Below are 13,032 nucleotides of genomic sequence, written 5' to 3' on the forward strand. Positions count from 1 at the left end.
AGTGCTCTTTAGTTTTCCATGTTGTAATTTATTTTCCATTCATCTCACTGAAAATACACATGTAGGTGGGTATCCCAAGACAATGTCAGAACAATTGGTAAATTATAAAAGGGCTGCATAGTATTATAACAATTATATGTGCTCAGAAGTTATCTTGACAAGATTCATTGAGCAGTCAGAGCATTTTTGAGCACTGATTGTATACACAATTTTGTATATGTCAGAATAATCGGATTTGGCAGAAAGCTGTTGCTTGTAATTAAATACAAGAAAGAAATACAAAAAGCCAAGTTTCCCTTCAATATTTTACTTAGTTTGCTAGGATGACAGAGGAACAAGTACTGGCTGAAGGTTGACTATGGCAGAGCACACCACAAGGACTGACTCCATAAGATCAACCATTGTCAGTGGAATTGGACCTTTTAGTATTGCGAACTCCTTCAATCGGCCAATTGCCCTTTCAACATGGATGCGAGCATTGGCAACAGTTTTTGTTCTTGTGTCCTCGGACTCTGTGAACTGAGATGAACTGCTGGTTGTTCGCATGAATGGGGGAATTATGAGTTTCACACTTTTATGCAGTAACAGTTCTTGAATATTAAAACCCTGATCAGCCATTAGAATGTCATTTGGTTCCAGTTTTTCAATAATGTTAGTCATCTTAACAAGCTTCTTATCAGATGTATTTCCTCCAGTAGGTTTGGAAATAAAAGAAATAGTGCCCGCTGGCGTGATACCAACAAGGCACTTCAGAGTTGGCCGGGATTTATATTGACTGTACACCTGTGCATTAGATGCAGCTAGTGAGGGCCTATCAATCTGAATTTCTGTGCAGTCAATAATGCAGCGAACTGTACCCTTATATTTATGAAAACACTGGGGGTAGTATTTTAAGATTTCTTCTTCACTAGGCCAGTATATGAGTGGTTGAAGTTCCTTGTCAAGGAAGGGTACCCAAGTGGATATTACTTGTGACACTGTGCTCTGGGAAACCCCAAAACGAAATGCCAAGTCTTCTTCTCGGAGATTAAGTCTTAGTTTCATGAGTGTCATCAGAAATTCATTCTCTAATGCTAGTGATCTTTTGGGTCCCGGTTTTTCAAGGTTATTCTTTTGGTATTTTTTGTCTGTCTGGGACACTTTGCCTTTATAGTACTGCATATTACTTGCATGATGCTTAACTTCTTCAAAAAGCCATTGAAAAAGAGCATAATTTGGGAGTCCAGTGTAAAGCTTCACAAGTTCACTCATTGATAGGTGTTTTGTTTTGGCCTGAGATTCCTGTCTGAGTCTCTCCAAATCATTTTTAGCCTCATTCAATCTGTTCTTCAGTTCATTGCACTGAGTATCTATATTTTGCAATTCGTCTTCCAGATGATTAACATAGCCTGAACTGAAAACAGTGTTCTTAATACACAGGAGTTTTGCATAGCAGTGGTCATGCTCGACTCTGGCAACTTCAATATCTACCGGATCCACCTGAACACCGATTGATCTAGACCAGCTTGTTCTAGTCTTCTTTTTTGGCTGTGGTGTAGTGGGACTTGATGCCTTCCGCTTCACTGGTGGACGTCTTGACGTATCCGGTTCAGTCTTGTAACCCTTCAGAAACAATGTTGGATGTGGATCAACAGGAAATGGCTCTCCATATTTGAAATGGTTGCTGCAGACTTTAGTTGATGCAGTAACTTTGTAATTCTTTCGTTGAAGAAGTTGGGTCCAAACAGGAAAGTGTTTCTTGTTCCGGCAGATGTGGAACTTTAATACCTTTACATGTTCCTTGATCACATACCTACATGTGAAGAAAATGATAAACAATACCATTGACTTTAATTGGGATGCAGACACATGACAAAGGCAATATTAAAAACATGTTCAGCGTCCTATCTTTTCAACAAAAAGGAAGGAGGAGGTCCTTTTTTTTAACAGGCCACCACACCCAATGTGCAATTATGACCAGTAGATTTTTGTTAAATCTTACCACCATTTTAACTGTGCAAATAGACAGAGGCTGAAATTATGTCACTGTGCACAAACACAATACTATGAAAACGGCCCTGGCCCTCATATGCATTGCATTAAATACAGTCAGACATGTCAGAGAACTGAACAGAACATTAAGAAAAAAAAATTTTTTTCAGTTACCACAGTGATGTTCACGAATGTACATAAAGCAACAATGTTGTATCAGAGGAGGTTTGCATGTGTAACTAGAAGAATTCCAGAGAGCCGTATATGTCAGCCCAGGTCCTAGGCCTAACCACGGAAGAACTAAAAAAGCCTAAAGGGAACGTACGTGTACATATACTGTACGTCCTGCTGCACAACGTCACGGACAAGACCGGGGTAGAGCGCTTTGGCGACTATAGTTTTACACTTTCAAATATTGAGGTATTTATGTGCTTCAACAAATTACACACCTGTCTGGATGTCGTCGAGTATTGTCACAACCAAACACAGCACAGTGGTCACCAATTCCCATCGTAAACGGCAAACAAAAACTGCAAGCAAACTTGAGGAATCCGTTGTCATGAGAATTTCACTCGGACTGTCCAAACGTAAGCGCGCGGTGGCGCCCTATCGACCCTTTTGCATCCCATGATTCCTTGCGGTCGCTATTTGCGATATACCTTATGTATTCATAAAGTTGGTTAAGTTAGATTATTAAATACAGCCTAATTTCATAGGCTTCTGCAAGGTGGTATCAAGTGAACCTCTTTCCCAAAAAGATATGAAGGTATAAAAAGGAAAAACACTCCCTTAAAGAAAGGTGCTCCATTTCGCAAGTGTGTGTTTTCGGCAATTCCAACGCGGCAGAAATCCCACACATTCGTTGAATCATGGGCGCCGCCATCATTAAGCTATTGGGAGCCGACAAATGGCGGCGCTATGAATGAATAATTGATGATTAACTTTGAATTCCCCAGCGGCCCCGGCCATGACAATCGTTTATGTGAGAAGCTCGATACGAGAATTCAGACAGGAACATACAAACTTATAGTACAAATAAATAGGCCTAAATGGTTTAACTAATGGTAAGTCTTAGGTGTTACCTGTGTGGCATGCTCGATTTCTGGCCCAATTTTTTTCTATCACGAAAAATTCTTTCTCTTCGAAGAGCATGTCTTGCCTCAAAATTCGCAAGAAACATAAGCGCCATTGCTGAAACAATCTTTCTTTGGTCCAAAGTTGTAAGTTACGATGACCTAGTAAGTCATCGTAACTTACGATGAATTACCATGGGAATTGCGACGAGTTCACTCGTCGCAATTTTCTTGAAATCGATTTTAGGAATCATCTTAAGTTGCGAAGGATAACCCTACGCAACTTAAGTTACGATCGATCGTAGCCTTTGTTGAAGGCCCCTGGTCTGTTTACTTTCACATAAACATTTCATAAGCATCATAAATCCATGAATGTACGAGTATTTTATTTGAAGACATGTAAAGGACAAGACACACTAATCTTCAGTGTTCACAGATGTTGAGAGTGATGCCACGTGAAAGGGACTAGTTGAGTATTTTTCAGCAGGCTGTTTTGTGCCGAGTGGGAAATTTAAAGGAAAAATTGAAGGTCAAGGCAACTGCTCTGAATGCTATACGAAGTCCACGTAGACCTCAACATACATGTACATGTACGGTACGTCCACAAGGACCATGCAGCTCGAAAATTCTTGGGATTTATTACTTTTTATTAATAACTCACAACCCACGTGTGTGACTGCTAGAAACGTTCGCCTTGCATGTGTACATGTACAGTACGTGTATGCGAACAGCTACAACCACAATATGCCCATGTGCATGCATTAATAACATAAATAACATAACCCTGACTTGGACCGCCGTATTTAATAAGCTTTGCGAGATTGGAGGCAAGGGCTGTGTACATTTTTAGTGAATTTGTACGTCAAAAGAATAAAAAAATTTGAACAAGAGCTGCACTGTGTGTTTCTCCGGTGACCCTGACATGATTTGATGGAGACAATGGCTTATTTTTCAAGAATTTTTCTGTGCGATTCACGAGTCAATGTGAGCGAAGTGACATAGATATTTCTTCCCAACAGACATCCTATATTTTTATATCCAAGGATTTATGGAATGTTACTCCGCTAAGAATAAAAGAAATGAATATAACAATTAATAAACAAATGGAAACTGGGAGAGACAATCGTTTAGTTAGCTCACATTTTTGCTTAAAATTAAGCTACACTTGGTTTCTTGCCTTTAAACCAAAACTGTTGACGTCCACGAGCATTTATTTTCGATCTGTCCTCCGCTGAATATATAACTCAGTGAATCGGGCTGTCGGCGTACACCATGTTCACTTGTACTTCTTTGCTCTTCTCCCAAATTGAGACAATCATTTTTCTTGGGGTACTGAAAAGAATTGTTATTAGTTTTTTTTCTGCCCTCTTGTCTGAGTGTCCCTTGACAGAAATGTCGAGGCCAAAGATGACGAACGTCAGGCCAAACAGTCCCCGACTTAACTAGCCTTGACTTTGCGCGGTCAACCCATTAGTACTATACGGGGTAGAGCCTGTGTCGAGAAGCCACATGGTTTACCCGATTTCTACATGGCAAGCATTAGTATAGGGTTTGACATCACACTCTCCAAGTACATGTACACGTATGTGCAGTATGTCTGTAGTACATGTAAATGTACACAAAAGGTTGCCGCGGACGTCAAGTGGCAATGAGCTGGTCCGTTACGCTAACCAGTGTCCCTAACCCTAATCCCAACCCAATACAGTGGGTGTTTTTAAACCCTAAAAATAAAACAACCGTCTCAATAAGAGGAACCTATTGTGTCATCAAAGATTTCAGCTATATATGCCTTGTACAAGATGTTTAAAACTATACGAAATAGTGACGATGTCACAAAAATGTTGAAAGGAAAGTTTGTTGGACTGTCACTGGTGCCCAGGCTTGAAAGACCAAGAACTGTCGTGTCGGCTGCATCATACACCGCAAGGAGGAAAAAAAAAACTCTCTCTTCGAGGTCTGTGGCCGGTCAGACCATGGTGGCATCTACGCGTGGTGCCCTTAACGAGCCTTAATTAAAGCACCAGCCTGCTCCGTGTATGGAATATGGAATTTGAAAAGACTGATTTTGCTCGCATGGGGCATCGCCCATATTGCCTACCGATGCATGTTAATCGTGTGATTGCGTCGCGTAACAGTTTTTAACTGTTTAAGGAAAATCAAGACTGTATGACACGTCAAGTCAGATGCAAATACTTTTTCGTATATTTTTCAAAGTTAACAGTTTTTGTCCTCATGGCCATTACCAACAAAAGTTTGATAACGTAACCCGATGAAATGGTACGAACCCTTTTTCTGTCAGCAGAAAAGACCTTTTTTGTCAGTCTATATATCATTATAATTCCTGTCATCCGTATGATGCAGTTCTGTTGTTCCGAGTTGAATGCGTTATCTGGGTCTCAAGTGCCCCGACTTGATCATGTGTTTTATTGACACACCCAGTTCGAATTTCCGAAGGTATTTAGCCTTCTCTATTGCCAAAAGTACCTCTTCTTATCACCGGACGACCAGTTGACACCTTGGGGATAATGGTAAGGATCTCCAACAAGGTGTCAATGGACCGGTTGAGGTACGCCTAATGACAGACTAATAAAATGGGTCCGAAACTACTCCAGCAGTGCAGTGGTCTCTAGTTTAAAAATTTAATGGTTACTAATCTTGCCATTTGATATGGAAATTCAGTAGGGAGGAGAGATGAGATGGGATGAGATTCCGCTAGATCAGAGCCGTGGAGCCCAAAATCACATAACATTTTAAATACTATGGTATAATACTGACTTAATGATACCAGTATACTCCGTTGTTATATGCAATGACCCATGGGACGACTGAGGGTTGTGTTCTGTGTTATAGGCGTCCGAGGTAAATTGCAAGGCGGGAAACCGCGCTCCAAAGCTTTCTTTGGTGAAGAGAATTCTATGTTTTCTGGCTACAATCTCTTTCAACGTTCACAGTGCCTGGCACGTTTCTTGGAGTAAGCAAGGCGATATTTTTCTCTAAAAAAGACTCACGGTTGTGGTGGTGACTCAAATTGTCTTCGTCTTCCGTGAAATACTGAAGTGAACATAAAATTGCACGTGCAATTCCCTTTACGGTTATGCAGAACTTGGCAACTACCAACCATCCGTTTTCGTTAAGACAAAAACTGGGTGGAATGGATTTCGCTAAACTAAACCTTCCATCGGTATGTTTGTACCCCCCCCCCGATTAAACTTACATCCCAGGAGCTTTCAATCACTGACAATTACTATATCAGTTTCAATAATATTTGAGAAATAACAGAAGAGGTACAAGTTTTAAAAAATGTATGGATCTAACCACAGAAAGCAAATTAATATTAATTAAAAAAATCGGAATTGCCCACTTACAAAATTGAAAGAATAAACAACTAAGGGATAAAAAATACAGTTTCTCTTTTTGAACTAAATATCCCATCCTTCCTCCTTTTTTCTTTTTGTAATCTTTTGCTGACATCCATTTCTTCATCAGTCTGTATATGTGCAACTGGTAAATCACTCTGAATCTGAGGCTGCCGGTTGCAGCAGTGCATTTTCCAAAAGTGGGGAGGTCATGAGTGTAAATTCATCTCTAGCAATGATGCGGGAGTGTCAATTTGCATGGGAGCAATTACGAAAACTTCGCAGGTACATGTAACACATTAAAAGGCAGAAAACTCTTACTTTAATTATGATACATGTATACAAAATTAGTCAAGGGCAAACTTGCAGTCATGGCTTTGCTCTTGTGAATGTGATGTATGTGTAAAATACTTTAACTACACCACACCGTACCTACTGCAGTTTTGCATTTTTAGATAAATTTCTTATTTCAATTATAATTATCTTCTTAAAGAAACAGATAAAAATAAAGTAAAATGCAGTTTGCAGGGGACTAAACCACTCTAAAAAATAAAATTAATCTGAAACTGCAAATGAGGCTTCAATGAAAAATTTACACAGGTACTTAGGACAGATGGGTGTGTCCATTCCATCTGAAAGGGCAATGAGGGGTCAGCAGACAGAGCTCCTGAAGGACAACATCACTGGCACAATGGCTCCACTGTTGTTCAAATCAAGCAGAGCAACTGGAACAAATGGCATGGAGACAAAGGAGGTACCCTGTGTAAAAGTGAAGGATGTGTCTTCCATGGTTCTAGACTATCTCGACAGGCATGACAGGTGTGAATCCATCCATCCAATAAGAAATTTTAAAAGCAATGTAATTGGACCAATATTATTGGGAAGGGTTAGCAAGAATTCTTTTAATAAAGCAGTAGAAACTTGCAAAAAAATAATTTTTGCAAAGGTATTATACAGTTAATGTAATATTACTCAATAAAAAATTGCTACACCTTCACATACAGATAAAGTGACAGAAAGTGATCAACACATTGCCTTTTTTCCAGACACCAGTCCCTAATTTGGCACAGCTTCATCCCCGAAAATGAAATTTGGGTCAAAGTAGGCGGGGATTTTGGAGGCACCACTCTTAAGATGTGCTTTCAAATTGTGAATGTACAACATCCTAACTCAACACGAAACACCGTAGTGTTCGTCTGTTTTGAGGCACACGACTTCACTGCAAACCTCCAACAAGTGCTGCCCCCCGTTATGAAGCAGGTAACACAACTTCGCAAAATGAAATGGAGGTAAGTTTCTGAACACCGGAATGAGTCTAAATTTACAGCACAAAGTACAAGGACAGGTTTTTATGAGTTCATTTTGTACTTTGGTTGAACATCCTTTTATCTTCTTTTTTTGCACGTGTTCACCTTAAGGCAAACCCTGATATAAAACAGAAAAAAGTTAAATTTTATGAACTTACCTAGGAAGAATGGCGATTTTCCTGGTGTCTTCTGTTTTAACATGGTACCATGCCATTCACAAAATCATATACATGCAAACTGTGGATGGAAGTGGCGCTGGATCTATCATAAAAGATAAAAATGAAATAATTTTTTCTTAACAAGGGGAAAATCCACTAAGCTCTTTGATTTTGGAAACTACGAACTCCTCACGAAACTCTATGGGATATGCAGCTGCAATGGTGATTAGAAGTAAAATATGCTACTAGCTACTTCATCTGCCGATTGCCATTTTTGTGTCAAAACTTGATCTTCAAGAAAACTTTACATGTAACTGAATTTTTTGTACTTGGTTAAGCTAGATTTCGAAAACTGTCCTTACAATTGGGTTTTTTTGGCATACAGCACGCCACTGTTGCCTGTATTGCACAGGTTCTCGAGACCAAATGAAAGAACCATTCAAGAACAGAGGGCCCTTTCCACACCGGACCTTGGAGACAATTATCAACTATGACGCTTACTGTGCTGATGGCTCCAAAAAGGCGAGGGCAAAGGATGTCTCCCACAGCGTAATAGCCAAGCCACTTTTGACGGTCCCAGTTAATCATGTACGTTGTTCTTTGTGCATCCAGTCTGAAGTAAAAACAAAACAAATTTAGAATTTCGCTGACTACTTTCCTTTAATATGCTTGTTAGAAAATGTATTCTAAAAAAATATAAGCAAAGAAAGAGAAGATACAAATTTTTCTTTATAAACAAAATCTATATTATCTTGAGTGGATTCCTTTCAATGAGGCCGTGAATATATATTTCTTTATTTCATTACACTGCAGAACTACATGCATAATAAATATTGTGGCGAAACAGTCTGTGGACTGACGCAAGTTTAGTAATACATGTCTGGTTCCCTGACGCGCGGCGCATCCATTGGCGCGTAGTCAGTAATTTGGTAGTTAGTTCGTCTCCAGACGTCGTGGTAGAAGCATCGCAGTGCAGATAGAGCGAAACGCTAATTCAGCCTCACACACAGCTGGCGGGTTGTGCAGCGCGGTGTTCGGCGATCTGTCGAGGGCAGCGAACGGTGAGACCTCAGAATATTTGTTAGCAAGCTATCACTTACAATAAGTGGGATTGAGTGTCAGTTTGGTGGCTGTAGGGTTGAGCAAGAGTGGTGTGAGACGTTTAGGCCTGTGTGGCTTGTGCAACAGTGTTCTCACTACATGGGATTGGGTTGCGGGAAGCCTGTCGGCCTGGTCGCATGTGGTCACACTGAGGTTCACTCAGAGCTCCGTAACCTAAGCCGAAGCTTGCATGTCTTGGGGTTTGCTACGAGGTTACTCCTATGTTTATTGGGCTAGTGTGTGCAGTTGCATGACATTGTTACTGTTGATCATACCAGGTGCCACAGTGAGGGTTATTGTCGCTGTGGGTTACTTGTGGTAATACACGAGGGTTATTACACAGTCTTTATGCTTATGTTCCATGATCACTTGCATAAATTGATTGCTGTGTTGAGGTTTATTAGTCACAGACCTGGATGCACAGTTGAAGCTTATACATGTACTGTGAGGTTGACTTGGGACAATAAAACAGTTGTTGATGTTGCTCTCTAAGACACTATTTGTACTGAGGTTTATTGAGATTTACCTGACCTGGTAGATTGGTAGCCACGTTGATTGTCATTCCTTTAGGGTTGGTATATTTCCAACAAACGGACAGGCCTAGAGTCCTCCGTTCGTGACATAATCCCCCCTTGTGTGTACATAGCCGCTCATGTGCATGCGAGGTTTATTAAATAATTTTGTGGGATTGCCCCGCCCGCTATTGGAGGGTACTTCGGTGTTCGTCGACCGGCGGGCGACGGCGAGTGTCGCCGCCACAAATGGTGTCAGAAGTGGGATCCTATAGGACTGCTTTTGACGTGGGGGGAACAACAACTTGTGTTCTGGTTGTTGAGATTTACCAATAACCCTCAGTGAGGTGTTGTGGTTTGTTGTTGTGCTATTGGTGTAGCACAGTACTGGTGTGAGGTTTATCACCAGTGACAATTTGAGACGTCACGATGAGTGACAGTTTTAAGGGTAGTGTTGGGGCTGCAGGTGAGGTTGACTCACAGGGCGCCAAGGCTGTCAGGTCCCTTGAGTCAGAGAATCAAATGCTGCAGTGGGAAGTCCAACAGTTGAAAGCTGAACTTCAGCGGAGTTTCCAAAGGGGAAAAGTTTCGAGCACGCCCGTTGAAAAGAATCGTGCTCGACGTGAGGTTGATTCGGAGATAGAGTTCAGGTTGCACGACGAAACTTCAGGATATGCCTCATTGGAGGTGGGTCAGTCTTAGAGACTGGGTGTGGCAACTGTTGATGCGCCTGGGAAGGGTTTAGATAAGCCTGTTAAGGCGTGCACTAGTGCCAGTACACCTCAGGAGAAATCTGGGGTCAGGTCAACAAGTGGTGATTTGGGACTAAGTCCAATCACAAACCCATTCCTGGGGGATGTTGACAGCGGTAGGCGTAAGCTGCACGCCGATTTGATGAGTTTTGTGACAAGTCCGCCAGCGAGGTGTATTGACAACCTCACAGAGCGTTGCAGTAACACCGGACAGGTTCCTTGGGCACTTAAGAAGGAACCGAGAGTGATTGGCGAGGTTGACTGTCAAGGCACGGGGATTGGGAATTCCCGTCGCCCGAACATTGTACCAGACAGGTATGATGGGAAGGTTGTTTGGAATGAGTATTTCAGGCATTTTGAATCATGTCGTGTGGTGAATGGCTGGAGTGACCAGCAGGCCGCACAGTATTTGTCTGCAAGCCTGCAAGGGAGTGCACTGAGGTTGATTGTCGATAGTGCACCGGTAGAGAAAGGGCACACCTACCGTGAGCTGGTGAAGCTACTTGAGCGGAGGTTTGGTCATTGTCGTCAGGCAGAGAACTTTCTGGTAGATCTGCGTCACCGTAGGCAGGCACCAAAGGAGACTCTTCGTGAGTTAGGTCAGGCTATCAGGGAATTGGCGGCGAAGGCCTATCCTGAGATACAGGAGGAGGCCACGGATAGTCTTGCCAAGAATCATTTTGTGGATGCAGTGGAGAGTCAGACAGTCCGGGAGGGTATTCACCGTGCCCGCCCGAAAAGTCTAGACGAGGCTGTAAGGGCAGCGGTAGAAACCGAGAACTTTGAGAAAGTCGAGGAGCAGAGGAGGCAAGATCGCAAACCTACAAAGTTTGCTAGGGCTCTCGACCGTGGTTCAGAGGAGAGACTGGAAGAAATGGGACATGCCATTGAAAAACGGGTTTGTTCCATGGTTGAATCTCTGTTTTCGGAGTGGGCGAAACAGAAGCGTAGTGGAGACACTGAGGGCGATATTCCTCAGGAAAGAGTGCCTAAGGCTTCTAAAAAGGAGAAAGGCGAACCCAAGTGTTTCAATTGTGGTGAAACGGGTTATTTCCGGCGGGCCTGCAAGGAGCCCAGAAGGAAACAAGGTTCCAAGCAGGGAAACGCCGTCCAGCCGACCGGCGGGCCCGCGGGCAGACTGGGAATTTCACAGGGCCCACAAAGGGTGAAGGCTGTAGGGAATCCAAGGGTAGAATTGGAGACCCAGTAGCAGTTCCATACCCCATGACTGGGGAGAAGGCGAAGTATGGTTTGTTTGTCGATGGGGTGATACGGAATACCGACTGTAGGTTCCTCATAGACACAGGGTCGTCAGACACTGTTGTGAGTAGTTCGGTGTATCACAGGATTCCGAGGGAACAGAGGCCAACTTTGCAAACCGAGAGTTTTGAAATTGAGCAGGTAGACGGCAGCCTGTTGGCAGCGGTGGGTGCTGCCTGGGTGGAGATACAGATTGGAAAATCTGTGGCTGCTGTGAAGGTGATTTTTGCTGACATGCCATATTCAGGAATTTTGGGTATGAATTTCCTGTTGTCTACGGTTGGATCTACAGACTCTGTAACTGAGGTTGAATGGTGAGCAAATTCAGTGCACTACTAGTTCTGGTGAGCCGTTTGTGGGGAGGGTGGTTGTCACTGAGACGAAAGTGATTCCCTCTGGCCATGAGGCTGTAGTGCCAGGTGCCATTCGTAGGTTGTGTGAGGTTGTTCCGGGGCCAGTGCTCATTGAACCTGTAGAGGGTGGTGGTGAGTTGGCACAGCGAGGTTTGATTCTTGCGAGGTCGTTGGTTGAGAGTGATCAGGAGGTACTGCCGCTGCGAGTGCTTAACCCTAACAGGGAGAAGCGAGTTGTGCGGCAAGGTACCACTATAGGAATTGTCTCTCAGGTGGAGATTGACCAAGGTCAGAGCACCCTTTCTGGAGGAAGGGAAGCCGATCAGGAACTTCCGGAGCATCTTCAGGACTTGTTCGAAAGCAGTGTGAAGTTTCTGAGGGAGGAAGACCATCATATGGTATAAAGATGTCTTTCTGATTATCAAGATGTGTTTTCTCGGGACGATAGAGATATTGGTCGGACAGATGTTGTGAGGCACAGCATCAACACGAATGATGCAAAGCCAGTCAAAGAACGACTGAGGCGGTACCCGAAGGGGGACCAAGAAGAGATCATGAGGCAGGTGAGAGACCTGGAGGGCAGAGGTTTGATTGAGCCATCGGACAGCCCGTGGGCTGCTAATGTTGTCTTGGTTAGGAAGAAGGATGGGGCGAGGAGGCTGTGTGTCGACTACAGGGGTTTGAATGCACGAACCATAAAAGATGCATACCCGGTCCCTCGCATAGATGAGACATTGGACGAGTTGGGCGGCTCTCGGTGGTTTTCGACACTCGATTTGGCCTCCGGCTATTGGCAGGTTGCCCTTGACGAGGACGCCGGCCAGAAGTCAAGCTTTGTTGTGCGCAACGGGTTGTATAGGTGGAAGTATATGCCATTTGGCCTATGCAACGCCCCGGCGACTTTTGAGAGGCTAATGGACAAGGTGATGGCAGGTCTCCAATGGGAGATTCTCTTGATCTATCTTGATGATGTAATTGTCTTCGGGAAGACCATGGAAGAAGAGATACGGCGTCTCAGGGTGGTGTTCGAGCGGCTGCGCAAAGCTGGACTTAAATTGAAGCCCAGTAAGTGCAGTCTGTTCCAGCGGTCTGTGAAGTACCTCGGCCATATTGTGTCCGCCGAAGGGGTGGCGACCGATGCTGAGAAGGTATCAGCGGTGGCTGATTGGCCGGTTCCAAAATGTGTCAA

General features: G+C 43.3%; 1 protein-coding gene and 1 long non-coding RNA gene across 2 annotated transcripts in view; both read right to left on the reverse strand.

The window, feature by feature from the left end:
• LOC147797773 (uncharacterized) overlaps window positions 1–13,032 on the reverse strand; it is a 461,720-nt gene that overhangs the window by 372,727 nt on the left and 75,961 nt on the right. The gene's annotated exons all lie outside the window — the stretch shown is intronic.
• On the reverse strand, window positions 213–2,625 carry LOC147797790 (uncharacterized). Its single transcript, XM_087142210.1, has 2 exons — window positions 2,421–2,625; window positions 213–1,792 (listed from the first exon to the last, which is right to left on the reverse strand). Exons 1-2 carry the CDS (start codon window positions 2,480–2,482, stop codon window positions 319–321), a joined length of 1,536 nt encoding a protein of 511 aa, XP_086998336.1. The 5' UTR covers window positions 2,483–2,625; the 3' UTR covers window positions 213–318.

Source organism: Acanthaster planci, linkage group LG10, assembly GCF_054643075.1.
Source record: "Acanthaster planci isolate LZ-2023a linkage group LG10, COTS_SCS, whole genome shotgun sequence".
In the NCBI taxonomy this organism is placed as follows: domain Eukaryota; kingdom Metazoa; phylum Echinodermata; class Asteroidea; order Valvatida; family Acanthasteridae; genus Acanthaster; species Acanthaster planci.

Bases quoted from the DNA above. Each gene is read 5' to 3' on its own strand.
- LOC147797790 (XM_087142210.1), bottom strand. From the start codon at position 2,482: ATGGGAATTGGTGACCACTGTGCTGTGTTTGGTTGTGACAATACTCGA. The intron at 1,793-2,420 runs GTGTGTAATTTG...CTTCACATGTAG, and splicing joins ACTCGACGACATCCAGACAG to GTATGTGATCAAGGAACATG.